Source organism: Dermacentor albipictus, chromosome 10, assembly GCF_038994185.2.
Source record: "Dermacentor albipictus isolate Rhodes 1998 colony chromosome 10, USDA_Dalb.pri_finalv2, whole genome shotgun sequence".
In the NCBI taxonomy this organism is placed as follows: Eukaryota; Metazoa; Arthropoda; class Arachnida; order Ixodida; family Ixodidae; genus Dermacentor; species Dermacentor albipictus.
This window is the reverse complement of record NC_091830.1, coordinates 65,126,848-65,151,767: the sequence shown is the minus strand read 5'-3', so window position 1 is coordinate 65,151,767 and position 24,920 is coordinate 65,126,848. Positions and strand designations below refer to the sequence as shown.

The following is a 24,920-nucleotide window of genomic DNA, read 5'->3' as shown; positions in this document are numbered from 1 at the left end:
TTCACCAAATGACGTTGCAGGCGGTCCGCAGAAGAAAAAGAAGGCGACGGAAACGGTGCGGCGACTTGTCGAGCTTCGCGCTTGAATTGGCGTCCGCCCAAAGGGCCACGGAGTTCCAGAGTCCTGGTCAACGGCCCGTAGACGCCTTCCCGGGAGGAACGGACGCCATGGTCCCACCTGTGAGCATGGTTTTCGTCTACGTCCTGTGAACGCCCAAGGGCGACAGCCAAGGTCAACGTTGGGTCCCGCAGCGTCTCCATCTTAAGCTTTTAAAGCCTTCGGAACGTGCCTCCAACATCATAGCCACGACTAAAAGGTGAATTTTTCCAACTTTTGAACTCGAAGTAAAATCGAGAGTGTCATCTGTAGTGATCCTTGCACTTGAACACTTGAACTTGCGAATCTCGCAGTGGCGCTCCCATCCCTCACCTCCCGGCTCCCGCCTCCCTCCTTCCATCTGAGATAGAAACATAAAAATGGCTACGTATTGCGGCTTGGAATAAAGTGCGGGACATATTCTTCGGTGAAGTCGGCGTCCACTATCTCGTTGTGCCTCTCCTCGAAGATGGTATCAGAAATGTGTCAACTTCGTCGCCTGCAGTTTAGCTCACATATAAGCATTTTGAAGTGCCATTCAAGGGCACTTATTCCGCCAGCAAATTACAAAACAGGTTAGAGTGCGCAAGTCAAGCAGCTTTTTCTCGCGCTTCTCACAGTCGGTGTTGCACAGCCGATTTCTTTATGTTAGATGTATGATTGCACGTGAGTTGGAGGCTGCGGCTTGACAAGACTACGATGTATTTCTTTCCTTCCTTCATTTTTCCGTGGTTTTGGGGAGGCAAACTCCAAAACCCTAGCGTGCTTAGTAACTTTCTTTTTAAGCCAAACCATTATGAAACGATATAAATAAGTGAGCTAAGGGAACTGTCTTTCACATAGAGTCACAAAGCAATGGGGATTTGTGCTTTCTTTGGCGAGCTCGCTAGCTCTATCACGCGAAATGTGTATTGCCTTGTATCTGCGCAAAAATGCATCATTTTAAAGATGAGACACTTAATCGCTATGATCGTGTAAATGTAGGTGATTGGTGGCTTTTTTAAGCGATAAGGAACAATTTAAAGCAAGAAAATATTAAGAGAATACACATATGGATACATACAGCTCCTTAGAAAATGCATGCGGAAGCTGACAGTAGGGGTCGGCTAACTGAAATTTGGGGTTGTGTCAACGTGAAATTTGGAGGTGGGGCAACCTAAATTTGGGTGTGTACTAACTTAAATTTCGATCTGAGCCAACTTGAAATTTGTGGGTGGGCCCGCTTGAACTTTGGGGGAGCCCCAACTTTAAATGTAAGGTGGCCGTACTTAACTTAAAGGGTGGGCCAAGTTAAACTTTGGTGGTGGGTCAACCTGTAATTTGGGCACGGGCCAAATATATTTTTGGGGGTGGGCGAAGTTGAAATCTAGGGGCGGGGGCAACTGAAATTTGAGGGTGGGCCAAATAAGGGAGTGTGTCAACTTGAAATTTGAGGGTGGCCCAACTTCCATTTAGAGGTGCGCCAAGGGGAAAGTTGAACCTGGGCCAACTGAAGTTCGGGGGTAAGCCAACATAAATTTGGGTGTGGGGCAACATAAGTTTGCGGGTGGACCAAATTCAAATTTTAGGGTAGGCCGACTTTTATTTTCGGGATGGGCCAACTTGAAATTTCGGTGTGGGCCTTCTTGAACTTTTGGGGTGGCCCAATGCCCAACTGAACGCTGCTGAGCGTCCTTCGAGTTATGAAAACCTCGCAGGCAAGCAAGCGCTTTGAGACGCTTGGCGCGTTTTCATTGGGTCTTACCGACGCACAGTCATAACGCAAGCGAGAGTTTGCGTGGACAAGGAACACGCGCATAAACTAGGCTTATGAGAGCGACACAGCGTGACATGGCATCGCCGTATTGCACTGTCCCCTCACGTAACGCCTCACGTGCCACTGCGGTACGCTCGTGCCTGGCCTTCCGGCTCAGTCGGTACAATTGCATTGGAGGAGTCGGATTCGGCGAGAATATCTGACAATTGTCTGCTAAAGCCTAAGCACTCTTTGCCACCGGAAAGGCCATGGGTAGACGCGCATTAGCTAGGAAATGAAAGTAAGCGAAAGTAAGCAAAAGTCACAACCGAGCCAAACAATGCTATGGCTGTAATAGAGAATTCTGAGAATTTGTGTAGCCTGTTACACCTGAATTGTCGCTATGCTATTACTAGGCTCTCCGGATTGAATAGCACACATTTCATTTGATTGTGACTGTAATTAAATAGATGCTGCCGAGGCACAACAACACCACTGGCACTACCGTCATCGTCGCCGCCATTGCCGTGCATTCCCGCTAGATGGCGCATGCACGCCGCGTGGGCGTGACGTCATAGGGCATCCAGAAACACCCGAAGCGCAGTGTGCAGCAGGTGTTTAGTGTACTCACCAGCAGCAGCATACGCTTACACGTTTCAGCGTGAGCGTATGCTTACACTGAGGCGTGTAAGCGTATGCTCATGCGTGTAAGCGTGTGCTCAGTGTAAGCGTACGCTTACACGCTAGGCACCGCTCGGCCTTCCGCGGCTGCTTAGCAACTGCTGGCAAGAGAGTTGTGCCGCGCAGCTGCTGTGAGCATGCACTTGCTATGAGCGGCGCAACATGCAGTTAAGCGTCAAACTCACGTTATCTAATAGTTCACTCGGTGCTGATTCATAATACCAACAGTTTCCAGTCGGGCTCGTTTCATGCATCGCCGAAGTGTGTCGCTTGCAACGCCATTGGGAGCGATGCTTATCACGCCCAGTCGTGAGACGCCTGGAAGCTGCCTCAGGGTTGTTTCTTCTACCTGACACCAATAATGAGCGGAAAAAAAACACGTACAGCACAAAAGAAAAAGGAGGTGGACGCTGGACCGTTGACTGGACAAACACTATTCCCAACTTTATTGGAGAACTCCGTCATTAATTATATATACAAGATATGCGCACGCGCATATGCGTTCACGAGAAAAAAACACAGAAATGTCACATATTGATATACGCGTCTAGTAATCAATTTCTTTAGTGTCCAAAGAAAGAGAAGGCTCACTAATGCAGCCCTTCCCCCTTTTTTATGTGAAATCCTTCCAGAAACGAGCAGACTTGCTCACGGCCTCTTTTGCCTAGATTGTTTCCGAAAACGCGTTGACCTCCCAGCCGCAGCAGTTCACGGGTTAGGCTAGATGCGTGTATTTATTCTTTCTTACGTTCAAGGTGTGCGCTCGTAACCTATAGAACTCTTTCCACGGGACCATTGTATATTGCATACGACCATTCCCCATGCGCACTTCTCTTATGCCTATCAGGAGTTGCCTTGCGTGCTGAATCACGCCAATATGTCGGTGTCAGTGCTTCTTTCTTAGGGCGAAACTAGCAAATATCTGGGATGCTAGACCGCAAGACTGCCACACGCTGGTCTTGGGGAACCCGTCTTCTACCTGCTCAAAACTTTCTCACTTTAGACCGTTGCCTGGATTTACCAGGCGCACCAAATTTTCGCTCATCTGCTTTAACCGCTAGTAAAAAGAAACAATTAGCAGGTAAATTTATGTACATTATAAAAAGAAAGATAACCGAGACTTAAGTTTGCACAACAATAACACAAAATTATAAAAATGGCGTGTTCATAATTCCTTCTTGGAATAAAACTCTATTGCAATCTTTTTGCTTCGTGTATAGAAGAATCCGGAAGAATGTCGTCCAATCCTTCCGAGTATCCGAGCCTGAACCAAAGCGAAGATGTCATCATGGACTGTTTGGATGCTTCGGGCAGCAGCCCCGTTGGTATGTAGACTACGCACTCCGCACGCGTTATCACGTGGCTCATAATACGTTTACTGACCGACAGACAAATACACCTTCGATATTATTCACAACTGTACGGAGCGGGGGTGTATGCCAACCAACATTTCAAAGTGAAAGTTTGAACATTGGATATTATTTCTTTTACAGCATCGGTGAGTGCCAAAATTGTATGTGATTGGTTAAGATAGCGGCAGGGGAAAACCTGTGTTACTGCAACTCGATTGGCCCCACAACCCCTGTGCGTGAGTGCGTGATTCTGTTAACGCACTTAAATGCGGAGGAATGTGGTCTCAAATGAAGCCACTGATGAACTCTCTAGAATCACTTCTAACGTAATGCTGTGATACTCTCAAGCACTTGTGTGATGCTATAACGCCTAAGAAACGAGGCTATATTTTGCTTGCATAGCGTCTTAGTTCCTCTGTCACAGAAGGTTGTAGGACCAAGAATGTGTGCTGCAGAGACAAATTAGAATAGTTGTGCTCTTGAAATAAGATGAAAGCAAAAGTGCATACAATTGCGGATGTCGCCACTTAGTTCTGCGGAAACCCGTAAGGTCGTAAGGTGGAGGCAAGCTCACGAAAGGGAAAATTTACATCCACGTTACTTATAGAACTATGCGCCTAAGGAAACGTATACGGGTTTCTCATAAAGAAAAGTTCACTGTTGAAGATCTTCTGGACCATGACAAAATTTTCTTCAACTACGAAGCATTTTTTCGGAGCAGCATGCACGCGTTTCCTTGGTAACTTCGTGGTTAAAATCACGTAAGCGTCAATTTCTTTTTTTTTACGTGCATATGATGTGTGTTGCATGGCGCTTAAGAAGTGAGCTTACGAAAGCGTTCTTTGTAGCTCACCCGGCGCCTGGGCGAAGTCGAGGATGTAGGGCCCGTGATTTCTGTGTATTTGCCTAAAGCATGGAATATGTTCTTGATCACATACGAAAAAATTCATATCGCAAACTTCCTTGTTTCTCAACGCTTGCGCACATTTTGACTCAGTAAGATAAAATCGGATTGGTCTTGTTGACGACACAAGGAGGACAAGTAAGGTCGAAATGAATATGTGAGTAAAAGTCAGCTCGGTTTCCAGTTCACACTGTAGGGATTGGAGGACGGACTTCGGGATGAAAACCAAACTTGGGAGGGTTTATTTTACATTATATACAGGGAGGTGAGAGACAAGTAACTGTCGCACAGTCATTACGGGCCGGCAGCAACTCGGACGCTGCGGCCCGCGGCAAGAAGTTCGAGAGAGGTGAATCAGGGAATCAAGGAATGTCCCAGAATGCTCAGGTCTCTCTGGAAGGCTTCTTATAAACCCTTCGAGCACTGGAAGTCGCGTCATGTTCGACCAATGGGAGAGTCCGCTCAAATGACGCCACTTTTAGCCAATGGTAGGCGCCCGTGCGATGGTGTCATACCCGGCGAAGAGAGTCGCCGCTTGGGCCCCCTTGCTTGATCACTTGATCCCCCTGCGGTCTTGCCTCGCAGAGTTGCAATGCGCTTCTTCAAAGGAGGAGAAGGAGGGGGGCGCTCATGCTCCATTGTATGAGGTCCCACCTGCTCCCGGTGGTACGGCTCCGCAGTGGTGGCAAATGCCTTCTTCAAAGGCGAAGAGGGGTGAGGATTGGGCTCTATTGTCCGTGGGCCCCTTCTAATCCCGGCGGCGTACGAACTTTTTTGCAAGTGTGCTGCCTCAGGAATGTGGCACCCCTGCTTCTGCATTCCTCAATTAGCTGTGCTGCGATTCGAAGTGGTTTGGGGAACTCGAAGTAGCCTCAGGAAACGGTGCCATATCTAACAGCTCGTCCTCGCCCCGGTTGTTCTGAATGGCCGGTGAACTCAATTCGCTGCCCGTGAGGAACGCTGAAAGAAGCTGCAGGGTACTGGTATCGAGCCTCGTTTGACGAACTTCGGGATCCTGGGCCCTGGAGAACATACGTCAAACAAACAAAACAACACAGCGCTGCCCCGCGTGTAAGCGCAGGCTCTTCACCCCTGACTCGCCAGGCTATTACTGAGTCAAAATCAACCCTGATCTTTTATTTCCCCAATTTCGACAAAACAGTTCCAACCACCCTTCCAAACAGCTATCCATTTCTCCTCGAATGCCGACAAGACCAGAGTACTATTGTTGTTGCAAAACAAAGTGTCGTCGACGATGCAAACAACAAATGAAAACAGCCGAACATAACTTAATTGGCCTAACTACACGAACAGCATGTTTCCAATCTATCGCAGTGGCGTACTTATCGCACGTAATGGTGCCACTGAACAATCTGGTCAACCTCACAAGTACGTAATCACAAGCGCACTAGCCTTGTGGTCACTAAACAGAACGCGTACTTGCGTTGTAGGCAAACTTTTCATTTACGCTTACTCACGTTTCTTCCCTGAAAGTCCTACAGGACACGTGACATAAACGAACAATTAAACTTGCCGGACTTACACACTCCGCAGAACCCTTAAAATAATGCGTCTTCTAATAACTCGTTCCACGCATACTTATCAGAGAAGTCAGAATACGGCTGCCCTCAACACACACGAGCAAACCAGTCATAAATCTCCTTCCTTCCGTCCACACAGGACATGCGCTAATGGAACTGAAAACGCTTCTCCGTGCAAATCACGCACTTACTGAAAATCTACGCGCTTAACCTAATTCAAAACGCTTAATTCAAAAACGCTTAAAAAGAAAGAAGGTTAAATAACACACGCGCTTTACCATAGGCCTTTCGGCGATAACCTTGCCCTCCAGGTTACTCACACACGCACACAATAAAAAAAGCCTATCTACTTATTAATGAGCATCTCGCGAGACTACATGTTTACTTAAAACGCATCTTTCAAATCTCGGAGCTATCTCAAACCAAAACATAAACAAAGCTCAAACCTTACACCTTGAAAGAAATCCTAGTCTGAAATCGCGAAAACTTTCCGATGCTCAAAAATAAAAAACAAACACTTCATTACTACGGAAGGGCTCTTGGCCTCCCTTTCCAAACGCTCACGTCTGACTCATACTTTGAGTCGAACGCGGGGTGGTCGTGGTTTCAAAGCTACTCTGGCTACGGAGGAACAACAAAAGGGCTGACTCACTATCAGCTCCTTCAAGACGTTACAGTCCCCTGCCAATTTGCGTCATCCCGCCCCGCTTTCAACACGAACTCGATTGACCGCGTCGCTACTCCCCACCTGGTCTCGTCCTGCCACCTTGCGTTTCTTCGAACTGCATGCTGAGCTTTGAAAAGAACTACGCAACGACGAGGAGTTTAACTGCCCCGTGCCCTTTGTCCACGTCCGTGCAGAACATGCTTCGCGGTCCCCTTTTGACCGGCGGCTCGAACGTTTTCGATGCGTCAACATCGTCCGTGACGACCGCATCTTCTTCCTCGCGCCCTGCCCTTTTGGGTTTCTCGTCTTTGGCGGCGCTACATTAGTTACCGATTTTCGGTCTTTACCGCGCTTCTTTTTACGGCGCTTTCTCTTTGCACTCGCTTTCATGTCGCCTCGTGCCTCGTGCTGGCCGGTACACATTTCGTCGGCCCGGATCGGTTTCTTACCCGCACAGTCAGAGTGATTCTCACTTAAATCAACACTCTCTCTGCCTCGACTGGCGGACAGCTCAACCGACTCTGGAACAATGCAGCAGGCTTTACTCGAGTTAGACAACTCGCACTCTTGTGAACTGCCCTCTACTACATTGCCCAGCTCACGCTGGGCATCGCCACACAGCCCGTCGGTATGGATCGCTGTCTCACGCGCACAGTCCGAATGATTAACAACTGAATCATCCCTATCTAGGCTATCTAGACTGGCGGAGAGCCGCACCGATCCCTGAACAATGCAGTTGTATTCTCTTGAGCTACGCAGCTCGCAATCCTGAGAATTACCATCTACTGCATCGCTCAGCTCGCACTTCACTTCTGCACGCAGATCTGGCTCTACATGGGTGCTCGCGTCTGTTGGGTCAGCAGTACCCTTTTCTTCGCTAGCAACCACGCTAACACTACCAGCGACGCACACGCGCGGTAACTGTGCCAATTTGTTCGCAGCTGGCCTAGCTGTCTCCACAGTCATCTGTTCGCACAGCACGTCGTCGCTCTCCTTGCGGCCTTTAACGGCCTCTGTTGCCACTAAGGCATCGTTAGCAGCTAGCCTTTTCCCTTCACTTATGAATCGGCAGCCAATCTCACAGGCACTACTCTTCTCGTCGGCTTTTGGCGAAAATCCGCTCGATGCTGCCTAATTTTTTTGCTCTGTACTACCTATAGAATTCTCAGACAGCCGTTGTCTCTGCGCCAATGACTGATCACAATACTGTATCTCTTCGATCAGTGCTGCCTTCTCTCTCTCATCTTTTTGCTCACGCTCTCGCTTACGTTCCTGATACTCCCGTTCGCGTTCATTCTCACGTTCGTGACGCTCACACCTAAGAGTAAGTTCTTGAAGCTCATGCTTCCGTTCATTCTTGCGTTCTTCACGCTTACGCTCACTCCTAAGTTCACGACGCTCCCACAAACGTTCACGACGCTCACGCTCCCGTGGCTGCTGTATCACTTGCCAAGCAAGCTCAATGCTTTTGTCATCATTGCCACTATCGTTAATCGCCTTTATGATAGCTGGCGTTTTCATCCGTTCGTCCGCCTAAACTCCCAAATCGTCGCACACCAACAACAAGTCTAACCTCGTCAACCTTCTAAGATCCATGGCAGCTGCCCCGACAGGTGGTTAGAACTGTTTTCCTTATTAATTTGTGCAAACACACAATGCATCAAACTCCCGATTCCCAGAACTATCAAAATGAACACACAACATTTGAGTCTGGCGAATCATAAGGAAAAAAACCACGCGCTCACGTACGGTTGCAGCACCCTGCCATCCGGTAAATTCGTCCGCTGTTCCCGGTTCCTCCGGACTCCCTGGGTCGAAGGCTCGCTCCTTCTTCGCTACTCCCAGTTTCTTCGGACCTCTTTCGACGAAGGCTCTCTCTTCTTCGCTCTTCCCGGTTCCTTAGTATCTCTCTCGACGAAGGTTGATCCGTAGCGCTGCCACCAGCTGATGCATTCGGAGGCGATCCCACCGCTGCCGCCAGATGTAGGGGTTGGAGGACGGACTTTGGGATGAAAACCAAACTTGGGAGGGTTTATTTTACATTATATACAGGGAGGTGAGAGACAAGTAACTGTCGTACAGTCATTACGGGCCGGCAGCAACTCGGACGCTGCGGCCCGCGGCAAGAAGTTCGAGAGAGGTGAATCAGGGAATCAGGGGATGCTCCAGAATGCTCAGGTCTCTCTGGAAGGCTTCTTATAAACCCTTCGAGCACTGGAAGTTGCGTCATGTTCGACCAATGGGAGAGTCCGCTCAGATGACGCCACTTTCAGCCAATGGTAGGCGCCCGTGCGATGGTGTCATACCCGGCGAAGAGAGTCGCCGCTTGGGCCCCCTTGCTTGATCACTTGATTCCCCTGCGGTCTTGCCTCGCAGAGTTGCAATGCGCTTCTTCAAAGGAGGAGAAGGAGGGGGGGCGCTCATGCTCCATTGTATGAGGGCCCACCTGCTCCCGGTGGTACGGCTCCGCAGTGGTGGCAAATGCCTTCTTCAAAGGCGAAGAGGGGTGACGATTGGGCTCTATTCTCCATGGGCCCCTTCTAATCCCGGCGGCGTACGAACTTGTTTGCAAGTGTCCTGCCTCAGGAATGTGGCACCCCTGCTTCTGCATTCCTCAATTAGCTGTGCTGCGATTCGAAGTGGTTTGGGGAACTCGAAGTAGCCTCAGGAAACGGTGCCATATCTAACAACACTCAAATGGCAGATAATTCGAAAACGAAACAGCCAGAACAGGGACCAGAGCTATTGTCTTAGACGTCTTAGCTTTACCTGCATTACTGCATGAGAGACTAAATTCCTTCAAAGACAATAGTCTGAGTATCAATGCGGGCATGCACAGAAAGCTATAAAATTTATCTCGGTAAATTTGTCGCATTATTACCCGCGGATGAGGCCGTGCACAATAATGTAACTACACAGAGCTTTCGTTTTTGCATTTCTTTGTATGCGAACGCACAAGACACAATACGCATCTCAGTTTCCGCTCCAATGCAGTATAAATTTGAAGCGAATTTGATTACTTAATGTAAGCGCTGATACTTTTCAGCATAACGCCACTGAGTAACACAAATTCCGGTCCCGGTTTTCGTGTCGTTAGACTTGCGTTTGGTGGTTTGCATCAAGAAGGCACAAGCACTAGAACGCCTGCGACCCAAAACCACGCTCATAATTCTCGTTATCAGAGCTCTTCGACATAGAGAAGCTCATCTAGAATTCTTCATGCAAACTTGCACTATTCACTGCTCCGCATTACAACTTCAATACCCGCCGTGGTTGCTCAGTGGCTATGGTGTTGGACTACTGAGCACAAGGTCACCGGATCGAATCTCGGTCACGGCGGCCGCATTTCGATGGTGGCGAAATGCGAAAACACCCGTGTACTTAGATTTAGGTGCACGTTAAAGAACTCCACTACGGCGTGCATTATAACCAGCAAGTGATTTTGGCAGGTAAAACCCCACAATTTAATTTTAAATTACAGCTTCAAATTACAAAAAAATACGTCCACGTGATGGACGACAGAAAAATAGCGATCAGGAAGTCTTAAGCTTTGATAACGATCCAAAAAGAAAAAAAACAAACTTCATACTCATACCATCTTCGAGGAATAGCACTTGTCTTCATATATTTTCACATGTTTAATGACATATTTCGAATCGTACAAAAGGAATGTCGTGTAATCCGTCGGACTTTCCAGAGACTGCGCCACAGAGACGATGTGAACATGGAATAATAGGAATAAAATACATGGATCAGACGGAGTAACTCCGTTGGGTTTAAACCAGGCAATCGACACTCATTATGACGTCATTCATGAAAATTTTATTCATGTACCGACAAATGCAGATCCTTTCTTCTTCACGGTTGTCTTCCGCACAGGAGCATGCCAAGCATAATTATCACGCGAGAGGCAACTTCAGGGCCCTGTTGGGGACAAAACAAGCAGCAGATTCGAAGCATCAGAACACCACAGTTTAGAAGAAGCAGGAATTGTTTTCAAATTATTTTACACAGAGAACACAGCGGAATTGCCTCAGACGTGACGTTCCGATGCTTCCGATCAACTAGCAACGCTATATAACGCCTCTTATACAACTTCGCAGTTTCTCTGTCTCCAGGCAGTCATACAAGTTGAACTGTGTGTTACACCGACGAATCAGGAATTTTGAGCGTCTAAACTACGCTAAAAGCACATCTGCACCCTTTTGCCTATGCTGCGTTTTTGCGGAGTAATTAAACAAGGAGCCTAATATACATCTGCAGCTCTCACCTTAACCTGAAAAACGGGACAATTGTTTTGTTCGGCCTTTATCAAAGAATTTTCGAGGAGTTCTTGGTGTTCTAGAAGACAGAGTTACATTCTACTGATTGCAGGGTGTATAGGTTTCTGATATTCCCTGATTAGTTTACAATATTATTTAATATCGCCAAAACTGAAAGCAGGAGAACCAAGTTTACTGCTCGGTAACATAGGTGTAGAAAGCGACATCATAATTGTGTAAACTGCACACATCGATTTGAATGAAGCATAGAAAAGTCATGTAATTAATATGTGCCGTTCTCGAATATCCCACATTTCCCATTCGAATTTCGCAATACCACTGTGCAAGTGTAAGAACTTCGCTTAAGCTATGGGATAATACATGTAATTTTGTTCTATTTATATGCGCTACCAGATGCCGTTTCCAGAACTACAACAGTGCTATGCAGTTGTAAAACGTTGTTATTCGTTTTTTTTTTACCTCTTGGATTTTGGTTAACTTTTGCGAGAAATTAGGGGCTCCGTATGGAATCTTTTCTTCCTGCACTCAGTATATCGAGGCATGTGCTTCTTTATCGTTTTCGAGTGACCGCTGTTGAGGCAGAAACTTAGGGTTATACAACGTCAAGCTATTCCAATATGTTTTTATTCCCATCTCATGACGTCAAATTTGCGTGACCGCCGACACAAGCATCGGGTGGTGACCCGCAGCGTTGCCTCAACTGCCCAATCAAACGCTCCCTTAGTGTATACGAGATCCCTTTTCTTTGCTTTCAAAACAAATAACATTGCCTACATTGAGTGGTTTTTCGTTTATGATTGGCTGCCAAGAGACGAGGAGCACCCTGATGTGGAGAGTGTTTCAGGGTGCTGAATATAGATGACCGGATAAATACAGTGGTGCCGGCTACTGCGATTGCAATGACTTTCTTTAAAGTTTAATGACGTGCAAGAAATGGGCTGTGATCTCATCTTCCAATGGGTTCCCTCGCATGTCGGAATCGAAGGTAGCGAGCAGGCAGATCACCTCGCCAAAGAGGCTCACTCTCGTGTCACGCCAGTCTCCAACTACGTCTCGCTGTTTGACACTGCACGCCAACTGGTAGCAAATGCAGTTAGAATCAAGCACCCAGACAGTCGCGTAGCCGCCGGTGAACCTCCCCGGCCGCTACCTTTACTCGGACTTCCTCGCGCCGATAGGGCCCTTTTGCTGCGCCTCCGCGTTGGTTGTTTCAACACAGCAGAGCGGTTCTCCCGCCACTCAGGCACAATTAGTCCTGTTTGCCAGAACTGCACTGCTGGTGTGAACGAAACTCTGAGCCACATCCTTCTCGATTGCGCGGCATATAGCTCCGCTCGTGAAGACCTAATCACCGCCTATCGACGCCTTGGTCTCCCCACAGCCCGTCCAGAGGACTTCCTGTTCCCCAGGGGTTTCACTGGCTTACTCAAAAGAGCCTTTCCGGCTCTCGTAGAGTTCTTCGAGGCCTCCAACCTATACACGCGGCCATAGGCCCCGTTTTTCGCTTCTTCTTTTATTTTGTCCCCTTCGCGGACTTACGCTCGGCTTCTTCCATCTTTATCTCTCGACATTCTTTTATTCCCTTTCCCCTTTCCCGTGCAGTACTATTGAGGTGACCTCCTAAGCGAGAGACAGTTACGGTACTCCACTTATCTCTTCTTTTCTCATTCCAAAATCACTTACTACTACTACTACTACTGCGATTGGTCCGCTTTTCCTTACTTAGCTTGCGGTGGCTGGTCGGAAATCGCGGCGGTGTGCAACACCGCATACGAAGCCATCAGCTACGTGAGGTCGACTAGCCTTCGAACAGCAGATTGGCTGCAAGATAGAGCGCGCGCCACCGCGCGCAGCCACCGCAGCTGGAGTAGGAGAGGAGAAGCGCACCAACCTCCCCCTCCCCTCCTAGCTCGCGCACATATCTGCACTGCCCCCATGCGCGTATCCCTCTCCGCCCACCTCCCTTGCGAGCGGGAGAAGACATCGCCGCATCAAGCTACCATCAATCCTCGGCTCCCCCGCGCAAGCTATCGCTCGCCCCTGAGGCTCAGAACCACCACTCACACCGGCGCACGGCTTCGATTTAAGCACTTGCATTTTTATGGAACATGACGGCGACGCCAACGGCACTGACAACACCGAAAATTCGCCTGGAGTGTTTATGTAATTGCTATCACAAAAATAAAGACAATTATTCGCCTGTAAAAGAATCGAAAAAATGCCACAAGCCAAAGTAACCAAACTTGATCGTATCTAGTTCTAATAAGCCGTCATCGCCAGTAAAAATGCGTTCCAGGTCGCCAGCGTGAGCTGTTGTGGCGCCTTCTGGTCGGTCAAAATCAAAACACTTACGCCGCTTACGGCGGGGCCTCAGTCCTAACAGCATCAAAACAAATAACTGATCTCAATACTAGCCGCAACAAAATCGCTGATACTTTGTCCTCAGCGAGCGATGACTGGAATCGATGGCTGGATTTACCATTTAGTGCTTGATGTTACGGCGGAGGGCAAGTAGGAAGCACTAATCAAGATTGAAGCGGGTGTACTGGTTGCTATTATCGCGTTGTTGCGCAATCACGCTGTAACCGGCGGAAGCCGCATCGAGGATTTCCGGGCTACAAGTGAAGTTTTTTTGACGGACAAAGAACCAGCGCCGCGCCAAGCGACTCCGACAGATTGCCCTGCGCGACTGCAAAACCTGTCGCCCGTCGCCGTCGCTTGAAAATCGCGCGAATGTGCTTGCGCCTTTACGATGCGAATTTAGGAGAACATTGAATTCAGCGCGCCTAAAGGCCGAACAAAGAGTAGGAACCGGGACAAGCACGCTGTGCACATGTTTCCTATGACTTCTCTGTCTTTTTATTTTGAGTGCAATCATTTCAGATTCGACTGCGAAAGAATTCATATCTCAAACAACGCCGCTCGCTAACGCTTGCGAACGTTCATGCTAGATGACAGAGATGGAGGTGTGTAGTTACGAAGCTCACAAGCATTATTTTTTTATAATTCTTCACTCCTTCTTTCAGTTACTGATGGCTGCCAGACACACAGCCTTGAGTGCCCTGCGAGCGAAGAAACTGAAGTCGTTGACGCATCGGTGGGTGGAGCCTGATTTACCTCTGCATCTTAGAACTGTCCTAAACGCGTCAACGGTTCACGGACGCAAGCACGCACGCACAATATATATATAAAGCTTGCTTGCTTGCTTGCTTGCTTGCTTGCTTAGGGGATATGAGCTATTGCTGATGCTGATGGTTTTGTACCATTGGACCGGACGACACCTTTTCCTGAAAGCCAGCGGGGGTGTAGCCACTTAAGGCTATCGCCTTAAAGATGCAATGGCTCATCCCTCTCGTAATGCAGAGGCTACAAACACTCAGCAAAGCGATGAGTACAGTGCATACATTCATTGTAGTCACGCATACAACGTACAGAAACACGGCGTGTAATCGAGTGGTAAAAAAAACACACAACCTTCACAATGTCACCACCGTAAGCAATCGCTCATACTTCCGTAAGCAAACAAACAATGCAATGGCTCATACCCCCGTAAGCGATCAGCACTGTGAAGCGAAGAGTGCACATATTCATTGAAATTACGCATACAACACACGGAAAAGCATACGTTTCAATCCCCCGCTGAGAGGCCGCAACGTAAAGTCGGGGAGAAACGTCGTTGGCACGAATCTGACCCCGCTATACGAGCGCGCGAAGCCACAGACGAAAAAAATCCGAGCAGCGAAAGCAGCATTGCGACGATGCAAGACGGCGCCTTACCATATGTGCAGCAGGCTCTTGCCTTCCCGTGTTACAGGTGTTTAACAGTGCTACCGAACTTTTTTTTTCTGTCTGCCGTTAATACCGTGTCAAATTTTAAACCTGTTATATATTATCTGATGGTGCCACCATCGCTGATGGTACCACCAGACACGCCAGAGGACTGACGCTTTTCACGTGCATAAGAACGCGCACGAAATCGTAAGTAAGCCCTGCATCACTCTAAGACAGGGGGAATTCACCTTTTCACGTCACGTTTAATAGCGTGTGATGTATGGGACGCTGTTGTATAAGGTGTTGGTTTTAGTTCTTTTCTCTTTTTTTCGCTATAGTGCAATCCGCATTACATATGTTGGCTGCGTGATTGCACTAAATCTTCCATTGATAGACAGCGCCCGCGCTCGTCTCTTCTTTTAGAGCGCATCTCCTTGGCGCCCGTTGCGGCGTTTCGCGACGCCGTCGTCCCTCGCCGTAACCAGCTCCATAGCCGGGGCCAGCGCGCTGCTCTAGCTACGCGCGCTCCTGGCGCCATCTCTCGCGCACGGCGCGAGCCTTGCTCTCTTCGCTCCTCCTTCAACAGCACCCTTGTGCGACCGCAATCAGAGCGCCGGCTCGGTGGCAGCTGATATCTATGATGTGCTTCTGCCCAAGCCGAAACGCATAGCCGCCGTCGTTCGCCACTGCTTGTGCACCTACCCCCTACCCTACTCCCTGGCTGCGACCGCGCGAGGGCGCACCGTGTTCTCCGGTTGCCGATGCACCGGCTCGGTATCAGCAGATCACGGTGCGCGCTTCCCAAGCCGAAACGCAGAGCCACCTCCAGTTAACTCGCTAGCATCGTGAGTGGCGTCAGTCAGTTGCTGCCATCTCTCCGCCGCGGAACGTTGCTATGCGCCTGCTACCAACGTTACTAGACTAGCTTCAGTTGTAAAACTCTTCGCCCGCGCGCTTACAGCCGGTGTCGCCACTTCTGGGACAGCCGCCAGATGGCAGCGCCGTTCCATCGGGCTCCACTGCAGACGCCTCGCCGCAGCCTTCAGCCCGTGCGGACGGGCAGTTTGCGCGTGTTTCACGCTCGCTGGCGTTCTCCCTTGTCCGAATTAGTGATACCATGAGAAAGCGGTATCCACCTACAGCAATAAGATTTATCGGGCCAGTTGGTTCATACTGTAATAAGGGTAAACTGCACGAAAGAAAGAAACGCATAGAGCGAAGCGCGGAAGCTGTGTTCTTTCCTGCCGTCTTAACGTTTCGCGCAGTTTAGGCTCAGAAGCCTGAACATTTGGCCAAAGTGTGTGATTAGGATGATCTTCATCCCCACCGAGGCTTCTCGCCACGCCAAAGAAGCGCAACAAAAAGAAAGATGAGGTCAGTCTTTGAACACACAAGCCACACACACACACACAAAAATATCATCTGCTCTTCCACTCCGTGAAGATGGTTAACCAGCGAAGCTGAAACGTGCGGCCCGTGTTTATCACTGGGTTAATCTAGAAGATTCATTAAAGTATTTCTGAATTATGCGGTAACACGCACAATCGGCTGCGACGGAGAGAACGACGTCACTGACGATATGCCCGTAGTCCGCCGTTGTCGCTTGCGTTCGATGTCTCGAGTTTGCTCGGAGGCGTGATTAGCTGCTTTCGCCCGATTTGCGATTATTCAAAATTAAGTTTCTTCAGAAATTAAATCTATCCGTTACGTAAGACAATGAGTGGCTCATACTGCCTTAAGCAATGGCCCCTCCCACCGTAAACGCGGCCTCCCCATTACGATGACAGAAGTGAAATTCTACGCTGGAATGATGAACGGCAACGCAGCCAGCTGTGGAAGACGACGATGAACGTAGGAGCAGTGGCACGAGCGCGTGTGCCGGTCGGCACAAGGAATAGCCGAATTCATGGCCGTGGTGCTAGCATTACGCAAATTAGGACCATCAATTACGTCAGCCGTGATAGTTACTGATTCTTTATCATTGTGCTCATCCCTTACTGCTTCTAGTGATTCTCGCGTGATGAGGACATTTCAATCATTGGCACCTGGTTACTTGAGAAGCGCGCGTTTGATTTGGGTGCCCGGCCATAAAGGACTAATCATTAATGAAATTGCAGACTCTCTAGTGGCCCGATTCGATAAGTGGCCCTTTGGCATCGATAAGTGGCCCGATTCTTCCTTGCTGCCCTTTGACTGCTTATGTAACTGCAGCTAGATTTCGCAGGAGTATCATTATACAGTCAGTATCAGGCTCCGAAATTACTAACTCTGTGGAGTACGGACATCTCCTGCACCCTTGGAACAGAGATTTTTGCCGAACACGGAAAGTTGAAGTGTCCATCACGAAGCTGCGCTGCCGTATACCTGCATTGAACTTCTACCTCCACAGGTCTGGTCTGGTCCCCTCACCACTATGCTCATTCTGTGGCGAAGCGGAGACAATCGACCATTTCTTGTTGTCTTGCAGACGTTTTTCTATTATAAGAAAACGACTACTCGAAATCCCGCTTCGCTCTATTGGTCTGACTTTATCAGTGCCTGTGATTCTATCTTTTGGAGCCTCCATTGTTGGGTTCAGCAACAGAAATGTTTGCTTGGCGATCCAAAATTACCTCATTGAAACTAATCGATTTCCATGTTAGATTGATCGTTCTCCCTCCCAACCATAGCTTTCTCTTATTTCTTATCTTTTATTAATTATTATTATTATTATTATTATTATTATTATTATTATTATTATTATTATTATTATTATTATTATCTTATACCCGGTTTTCATCTGATTATTTCTTTTTTTCTCCAAACACAAAACGTTTACTTTTAAACTCACACGCCCAAATTGTTAACTCCCTTGTTATCATTATTATTTTAGGCACCTAATTAAACCGCCCGATTCTTGGCCAATCCCCCACTGTGGGTGTGTGCCACGGCCACTCAGGACAACAACAACAACAACAACAGAATCGCTCTGTTCCCCGCCGAGCGAAGCGTCGCATTGCTGGCGGCACAGAAAAAGCAGCGCGCCGAACTGTCGACATCGTTCCGATAGCCGCCTATGCAGCCAGGTGCGCAGCACCTCGCCATCGTCTGCTTATATTCTCAACAAACTCGGCGGAAGCTACAGTTTCCTGGATTACATGCTTGCTGAAATTCGCCTTCAACAACGAACCACACAATACGCTGCACCGCGCGCTTAGTCCGGCCCGCCCGCGTAGCCGGCTAGTGAGGAAGTGAAGCCGGGCGCGACTGCAGCGCCACGAAGGCGCGGGCGGGTGGCGGTTCCGCGCAACGGCGCCGAGTTTTAAAACTGAAGCTAGTCTAGTAACGTTGCCTGCTACTGCCTCCCTGGACCTCCCAATAACCGAGGCAGTTGCGCCAAGCTAGGCTACGTTTGCGGCGGCTGGTGCAAGATGTTCCGAACGAGACGGATTGTTCGAGGCTCACAGACGGTTTATATTATAATGTAATCCGTCTGCCTATATAAATAGTTTATTCTAAGCCACTTCTTTCTGAGCCATGAGCGAAGCAACCGGTGAAGTTCTTCGTCTTCGTCGCCGCTAATTCTAAACAAGGTGCCCAGGCAGAGGCCCAGCGCCGTCGCCGCCAGAATCCAGAGGTGCGCTACGCCGAACCAGACACTCGTGCAGCACGTCAAGAATATATCCATCTATTTCTCCGACCACAAAGCTTCCTTCATGACAATTGAGAACTGGGAGTGGAGTGTTTTTTTAAAGGAATATGTGCGAAGAATAAAAAGTTGTCTGTAACTGTATATACATGTCTTGCTCGAATTCTTTGCCTCTATATATCGAAAAGCCGAAACACCTGAAGAGGTGCGCTCAAATTTCGCATTAGGGATTAACGTAAGCGCCGGCATTTTTTTTTCGTCTTTGTCTAGTTCTCGCGCTGACCGATCGTCAACATATTCGAATTCGCCCAGTTATCTCTACTTGGGCTATAGCAGCACCCGAAACCTATCTCTCGGCTACCGTTCCAACCTATCAATAAAGGTTATCTGACCAGCGCACACGTATTTTTCCCTATTGGTTGATACTATGGTTTCCTCATAATACATTTCTTGGAATGCGCCAGTTATGTAAACGGTGGGTGCGCTGTGAAGTGTCAATAAAGTGCGTTGTCAGCATGGGCTCAAGGGCCCTAGACTAGCGATCTGGCGTAACGCCGCGCCAACGTTCGGAGCCCATTAGCTCACAGAACCCAAATGCCAAACATTTTCCTTTTTTTCCCTCTCCAACTGTTTCATTAGCACGCCACTGTTAAACTTCGTCGATAGGTTGCACAACGGCACAGACTTCACGCTTTGTCATCGCGACAATATAAAATTTATTTGAGGCTCAGCCTAGGCATGGCTGATCAAAATGCTCCTGGCGCGCTTACTCGTTGAAACGTTAACAAATGTGAAAACATTTTTATTTCGACGATATAAACGATGTGCTTTTGATGTGAACAACAGGAAATCCTCCTCGTTGCGCGTACATTCTCTCTACCGAATGCTCTTAAGTAAGATGGAACAGTGAAGTCTTCGCGCGACCAAGTTAGTTCCCGTTTCTGTTATCATTTGGAATACATTCAATCTTCCTATCACGCAGAATGCAGTGTTCCGGTGCTTCTCGTGCGGGTACTGCTTCACTTCGCAACTCTACTTAGACAGACACCGCAGAGCGAACCATATTGAAGAGCTGGAACTGAAGTACCGCTGTTCAAGCTGCCGCTTCTCGACAAATAAGAAGTAAGCAAAAAATGAGTTGCTTCTTATTTTACGGCAAAGCAGTTATTTGAACTAGATGCAGTAGGTGAGGCGCGCTCCATCAGTCTGCTCCAAATGTTGACAAAAGCACATTCAGGTAACCACCGCAGCTGTTCGTCAGTGAAATTTAAAGGGGATATTCCGTATACAGAGTCGTGCGCAGTGTCAAATCTGTTTCGTATTATATTAGGGCAGTGTATTGAAAATACCTCAACTTACCAAAAGTTTTGTTTGTTACTTGTTGTATTCAACAGGGCCTGGATTAGGCCAGTTGAATGGCCACGTCCTCTGCTATATGGGAATTCCACATACGAAGCATTGCGGAGTAGTAGCCTTAGAGGGACAATAAATGCAAAATATTAAGTCAAGCTAAAGTGATTGATTAGTGCTTGAGAATCTCTAAGGCGTCAATATTATCGCGAACAGAGCCTTAATAATCGAGAACTCGAGATAAATGCAGGACGTGATTAGAGACTCCCCTGGAACATTCAAGTACTTACGCGATGACGAAAGCACTCCTCAGTGAAATTCTGTCACTATTACTCAACCACTCGTTGCACAAAACATCCTTGCATTGTATTATAACACAAAATAAAATGCTACTTGTCCAGTTCTATTTTACTTTTAGAAAAAAAAAGAACTCAGTGAAATAACCCTGCCAAGATGCGGGCGGTCGGAAGGTTTCGGTTTTGCTCGACTCCAGGCCGCCCCCGCCTTTGTGTTTCAGTAGTTATCGTGTGGTGCTGTGCTGGTTTTGTTGGCTCCCGAAACTCGCTCCAACTGCGAGTAGCGAAGAATTCAACTTCGGTGTGATCACGTGGGATGCCCGAACAGTCTACGCCACTTGACCAAAAAGCTGCTGCAGCGGCGAATCCCCCGCTCTGTCTTTGCTCGGTACCGCCGTCTGTCGGGTGCCGTTTTGCTCACCGACGGCAGAAAAGGGTAAAGCCCCTTAAACTTCGTAAAGTAGTGCCATGCTCTGAAGAATGCCGCCTCCTCCTCGCGCGCTCTGGCCGAGGCCGACGCCGCGTCGCTATTGGCCTAAATAGCATCACGTGGGCCCTTGCGCCTTGCATCAGCGCCCATTTTGCTCGAGAAGCGTCTACGGAGTGACGAGGAACGCATGTTGGCGCCGTTGCTACGCTCGAGCAGTGTAGGAGGCAGCACGGTGGAGGAGGGAGCGTGAGAGAGAGGAGAAACGAGGAGTGAAGGAAGAGGAGGAGAGCGCCACTACATTACGAAGCTTAAGGCGTTTTAGCAAAGGGTGGCGATGGCGTATGCAACGTCACCACTCCGCCGGCTCGGTGGCGGGAAATATGAATTTCCAAATAGGTATTCGTATCCCGGCCATGGCGGCCGCATTTCGATGGGGGCGAAATGCGAAAACACCCGTGTGCTTAGATTTAGGTGCACGTTAAAGAACCCCAGGTGTTCAAAATTTCCGGAGTCCTCCACTACGGCGTGCCTCATAATCAGAGAGTGGTTTTGGCACGTAAAACCCCAGATATTATTATTATTATTAAATAGGTATTCGGGCGCTTCAAAGGCAATTTTCTCGTAAACTAAGTCGTTTCTTGGCAGAAAACAAGCGTTGCGAGGTTTCTGGAATGGTATTCAAACAGTCTACGTGGACTTCGTATTTGCCTTAAGTATCCCTTTAATTCATAAAGACGTAATGGGTAACATGGACGAATTCTGCAGCATTAGTGAGAGGGTAGCAGAACTCGTAATAAAACTTAAAATGACCTATACGTTAGACCGAGTACAAGCCTATGCACCAACCTCAACTCATGATGATGATGAAGAAGATCAGTTTTATGAACATGCTGAATTAGCGATGAGATAAGTGCAAACTCACTATAGCTGTAGTAATGGGCACCACAAAGCAAAAGTAGGGAGAAAGCAGGCTGGTTAATGAGCAATGGACACTACGGCGTCGATTATAAAACTGTAGTAGAGAGATGTTGGTAGAATTCCCGGAAAGGAATAAGCTGCGAATAATGGGCACCTTCTACAGAAGGCACAGCAACAAAAAGTGGACTTGTAAAAGCCCTAATGCTAAAACAAGAAATGAAATTGATTTCATACTTGCCAATCCCAGCACAGTGCAGAATGTAGAAGTGTTAGGTAGGGTAAAGTGTAGTGGTCATAGGTTAGTGAGGTATAGGATTCACCTCTATTTGAAGAAAGAAAGAGTAAAATTGGTCGAAAAGAAACAGGCCAACAAACGTAGTAACGGTAAACGCAGACCAATTCAGGTTGGTACTCACAAATGAGCAGCCTTAGAACAGCGAGATGAAGATGACATAGTGGTAATGAATGAAGCCGTAACTAGGCTAGCTTCAGAATCAGCAATTGTAGTGTGTGGTAAGGAACCAAGGCAACCAGTAGGTACGCCCTCCCAAGTAACCAAGGGGTGAATACAGAAACGACAAAGAATGAAAGTGTACAACTCAAATGATCAGATAGAATTCACGGAACTGTCAAAACTGGTCAACAAGGACAAAGGAAGGGATATTCGAAATTATAACCTCAGAAAGACTGAGGAAGAAGTAAATAATGGATGCAGCATGAAATCAGTGAGAAGAAAACTTGGCATAGGACAAACCAAGACGTATGCACGGCAAGATAAGCAGGGTACTATAATCAGCAATTTCAAAGATATAGTAGAAGCACAGGAAGAATTTTGTAGTGACCTGTATAATACCCAGAGCAGCCACGATATCTCCATTCGAAGTAGCAATGAACAGATTACAGAGGCAGCTTGTATAACTAGCGAGGAACTTAGAAAGGCCTAGCAAAACATGAAGCGAGGAAAATCGGCAGGAGAAGATGGAATAACGGCCAATTTCATCAAAGATGGAAGAGACATCATGCTTGAAAACCTCGTGGATCTTCACAAGAAATGTCCCACAATTTCAAGGGTCTCAGAGAACTGGAAAAATGCCAAAATTATACTAATCCGCACAAATGGAAATGTTAAAGTATCGAAAATTATAGGCCCATTAGCTTACTTCCAGTATTGTGCAAAATGTTAACCAAAGTAATTTCCAATAGAATAATGGAAACACTTGACTTCAGCGAACCAAGAGAACAGGCTGGCTTCAGGAAGGCATACTGTACAATGGATCACATCCATGCCATCAATCAGGTAATCGAGAAATCTGCAGAATGCAATCAGTCTCTCTATATAGATTTCATAGATTACGAAAAGGCACTTGATTCAGTAGAGATACCAACAGTCACAGAGGAATTACGTAATCAAGGAGTACAGGAGGAACACTTGAATATCTTGGAAAATATCTAGATCTTCCACAGCTACCTTAATTCTCCACAAGAAAAGTAGAAAGATACCTATATAGAAAAGGGTCAGACAAGGAGAAACAATCTCTTCAATCCTATTTGCTGCATGCTTGGAAGAAGTACTCACGCTATTAAACTGGGAAGGCTCAGGAGTAAGGATGAAATGCGAATATCTCAGCAACCTTCGGTCTGCAGATGACATTGTCCTGCTCAGCAAGTCTGGGGAAGTGTTACAACAAATGACTGAGGACCATATCAGAGGGAATGTAAGAATGGGGTTGAAGATTAATATGAAGAAAACAAAGATAATGATCAATAGCCTGGCAAGGGAACAAGAGTTCAGGATCTCCAGTCAGACTCTAGAGTCTGTGAAGAAGTACGTTTACCTAGGTCAATTACTCACAGGGGACCCTGATCATGAGAAGGAAACTTGCAGAATAAAAGTGGGTTGAAGCGCGTACGGCAGACCTTATCACATCCCTACTGGAAGCCTAACATTATCATTAAAATAAAGGTGTACAATCAGTGCATTCTACCGGTTCTAACAGACAGATACTTGGACACTGACAAAGAAGCTCCATAACAAGTTGAATAACGCGCAAAGAGCGATGGAACGAAGAATGTTGCGTAACGTTAGGAGACAGGAAAAGCGTAGTGTGGATCAAATAGCAAACAAGAGATAAGACATTAACAATAACAATTACAATAGACAATAGACAATAAGAGAAAGAAATGGAGCTGGACAGGTCATGTAATGCATAGGTTAGATAACCGGTGGACCATTAGGGTTACAGATTGGGTGCCAAGAGAAGGGAAGCGCAGTCGAGGACGGCAGAAGAGTAGGTGGGGCGATGAAACTGAGAAATTCGCGGCGCTATGGGTTGGAGTCGGTTGGCGCAGGGCAGGGGTAATCGGAGATCGCAAGGAGAGGCCTTCGTCCTGCAGTGGACATAAAAACAAGCTGATGGTGACGAACACCCTCGCGATTCCCCGCGAAAGTTCATTTCTGACGTCCCGAGACATGCGCGTCGCTTTGCGCAGCGAATAAACCAAGAGTTTTCGTGCCTTCGACTGACAGGTTCAACATGACCGAGCACGAGAAGCTCCACATGGGCGAGAGACCGTTCGCCTGCGACGTCTGCCACAGGAACTTTCCTCGGATTAGGGACCTGCGCGCTCACTCTGCGAGCCACGCGAATGGGAAGACCTTCGACTGTCCAGCCTGCGGCAAGCGGTTCGCCTGGCCGTCGTCGATGTACCGCCACCGCCAGGCGCAACACCGCGACGGTCCGAAACCGCACGTGTGCCCCGAATGCGGGAAGCAGTTCGCCCGCAAGGATTCCGTCAGGAAGCACCTTCTCAGGCACAACGACAAGACCTGAAGAAGAACCCCTGAGCGCGGCGGCCATTGGTGAACACGTTGCGCGCAAAAATTCTTCCTTCGAAATATTGCGATTCCCGGCCTCGCGAAATATCGAGATAATAAACGTGTCTGCGAGGCCTTAATTACTGGGCGTTCAGCATGGCTAGTGCAGTGTACCGTGATAGTGATTTGACAGAGTTGGAATGGCCAATGCAATGGTCGCCATTATTGCGCGAAGGACGCAAACCTCATCGGTCGTGAAAGAAACGTAGACGCAGCAATTTGTGGCCATATATGTTTCATTCGTCGTTCATGGACCCGTGTGTATATTTTGATCTAATTTGTTAAGTGGAAGTCTGGACCAGTCGCAAACGCTTAGTTGCCAACGTGCAGCGCAATAACTATACTAAAGCACGAAAACACAGACACACTGCTTATATTTCAAAATATTTATTC

The 24,920-nt window shown here is 47.8% G+C and overlaps 1 protein-coding gene across 4 annotated transcripts; it reads left to right on the top strand.

Annotated features, from left to right (window-relative positions):
- Positions 1-20: 20 nt before the first annotated feature.
- Positions 21-24,610, top strand: LOC135904166 (oocyte zinc finger protein XlCOF15-like). Of its 4 annotated transcripts, none has more exons than XM_065434777.2 (5): positions 21-316; positions 3,736-3,837; positions 14,286-14,356; positions 19,641-19,780; positions 24,180-24,610. In XM_065434777.2, the coding sequence occupies exons 2-5, from the start codon at positions 3,747-3,749 to the stop codon at positions 24,481-24,483; spliced, it is 606 nt and encodes a 201-aa protein (XP_065290849.1). In that variant the 5' UTR covers positions 21-316; positions 3,736-3,746; the 3' UTR covers positions 24,484-24,610. The 4 variants fall into 4 exon arrangements, with proteins under 4 accessions (XP_065290849.1, XP_065290848.1, XP_070384037.1 ...); XM_065434776.2 differs by having other exon boundaries at positions 3,733-3,837; XM_070527936.1 differs by lacking the exon at positions 14,286-14,356.
- Positions 24,611-24,920: the final 310 nt, after the last annotated feature.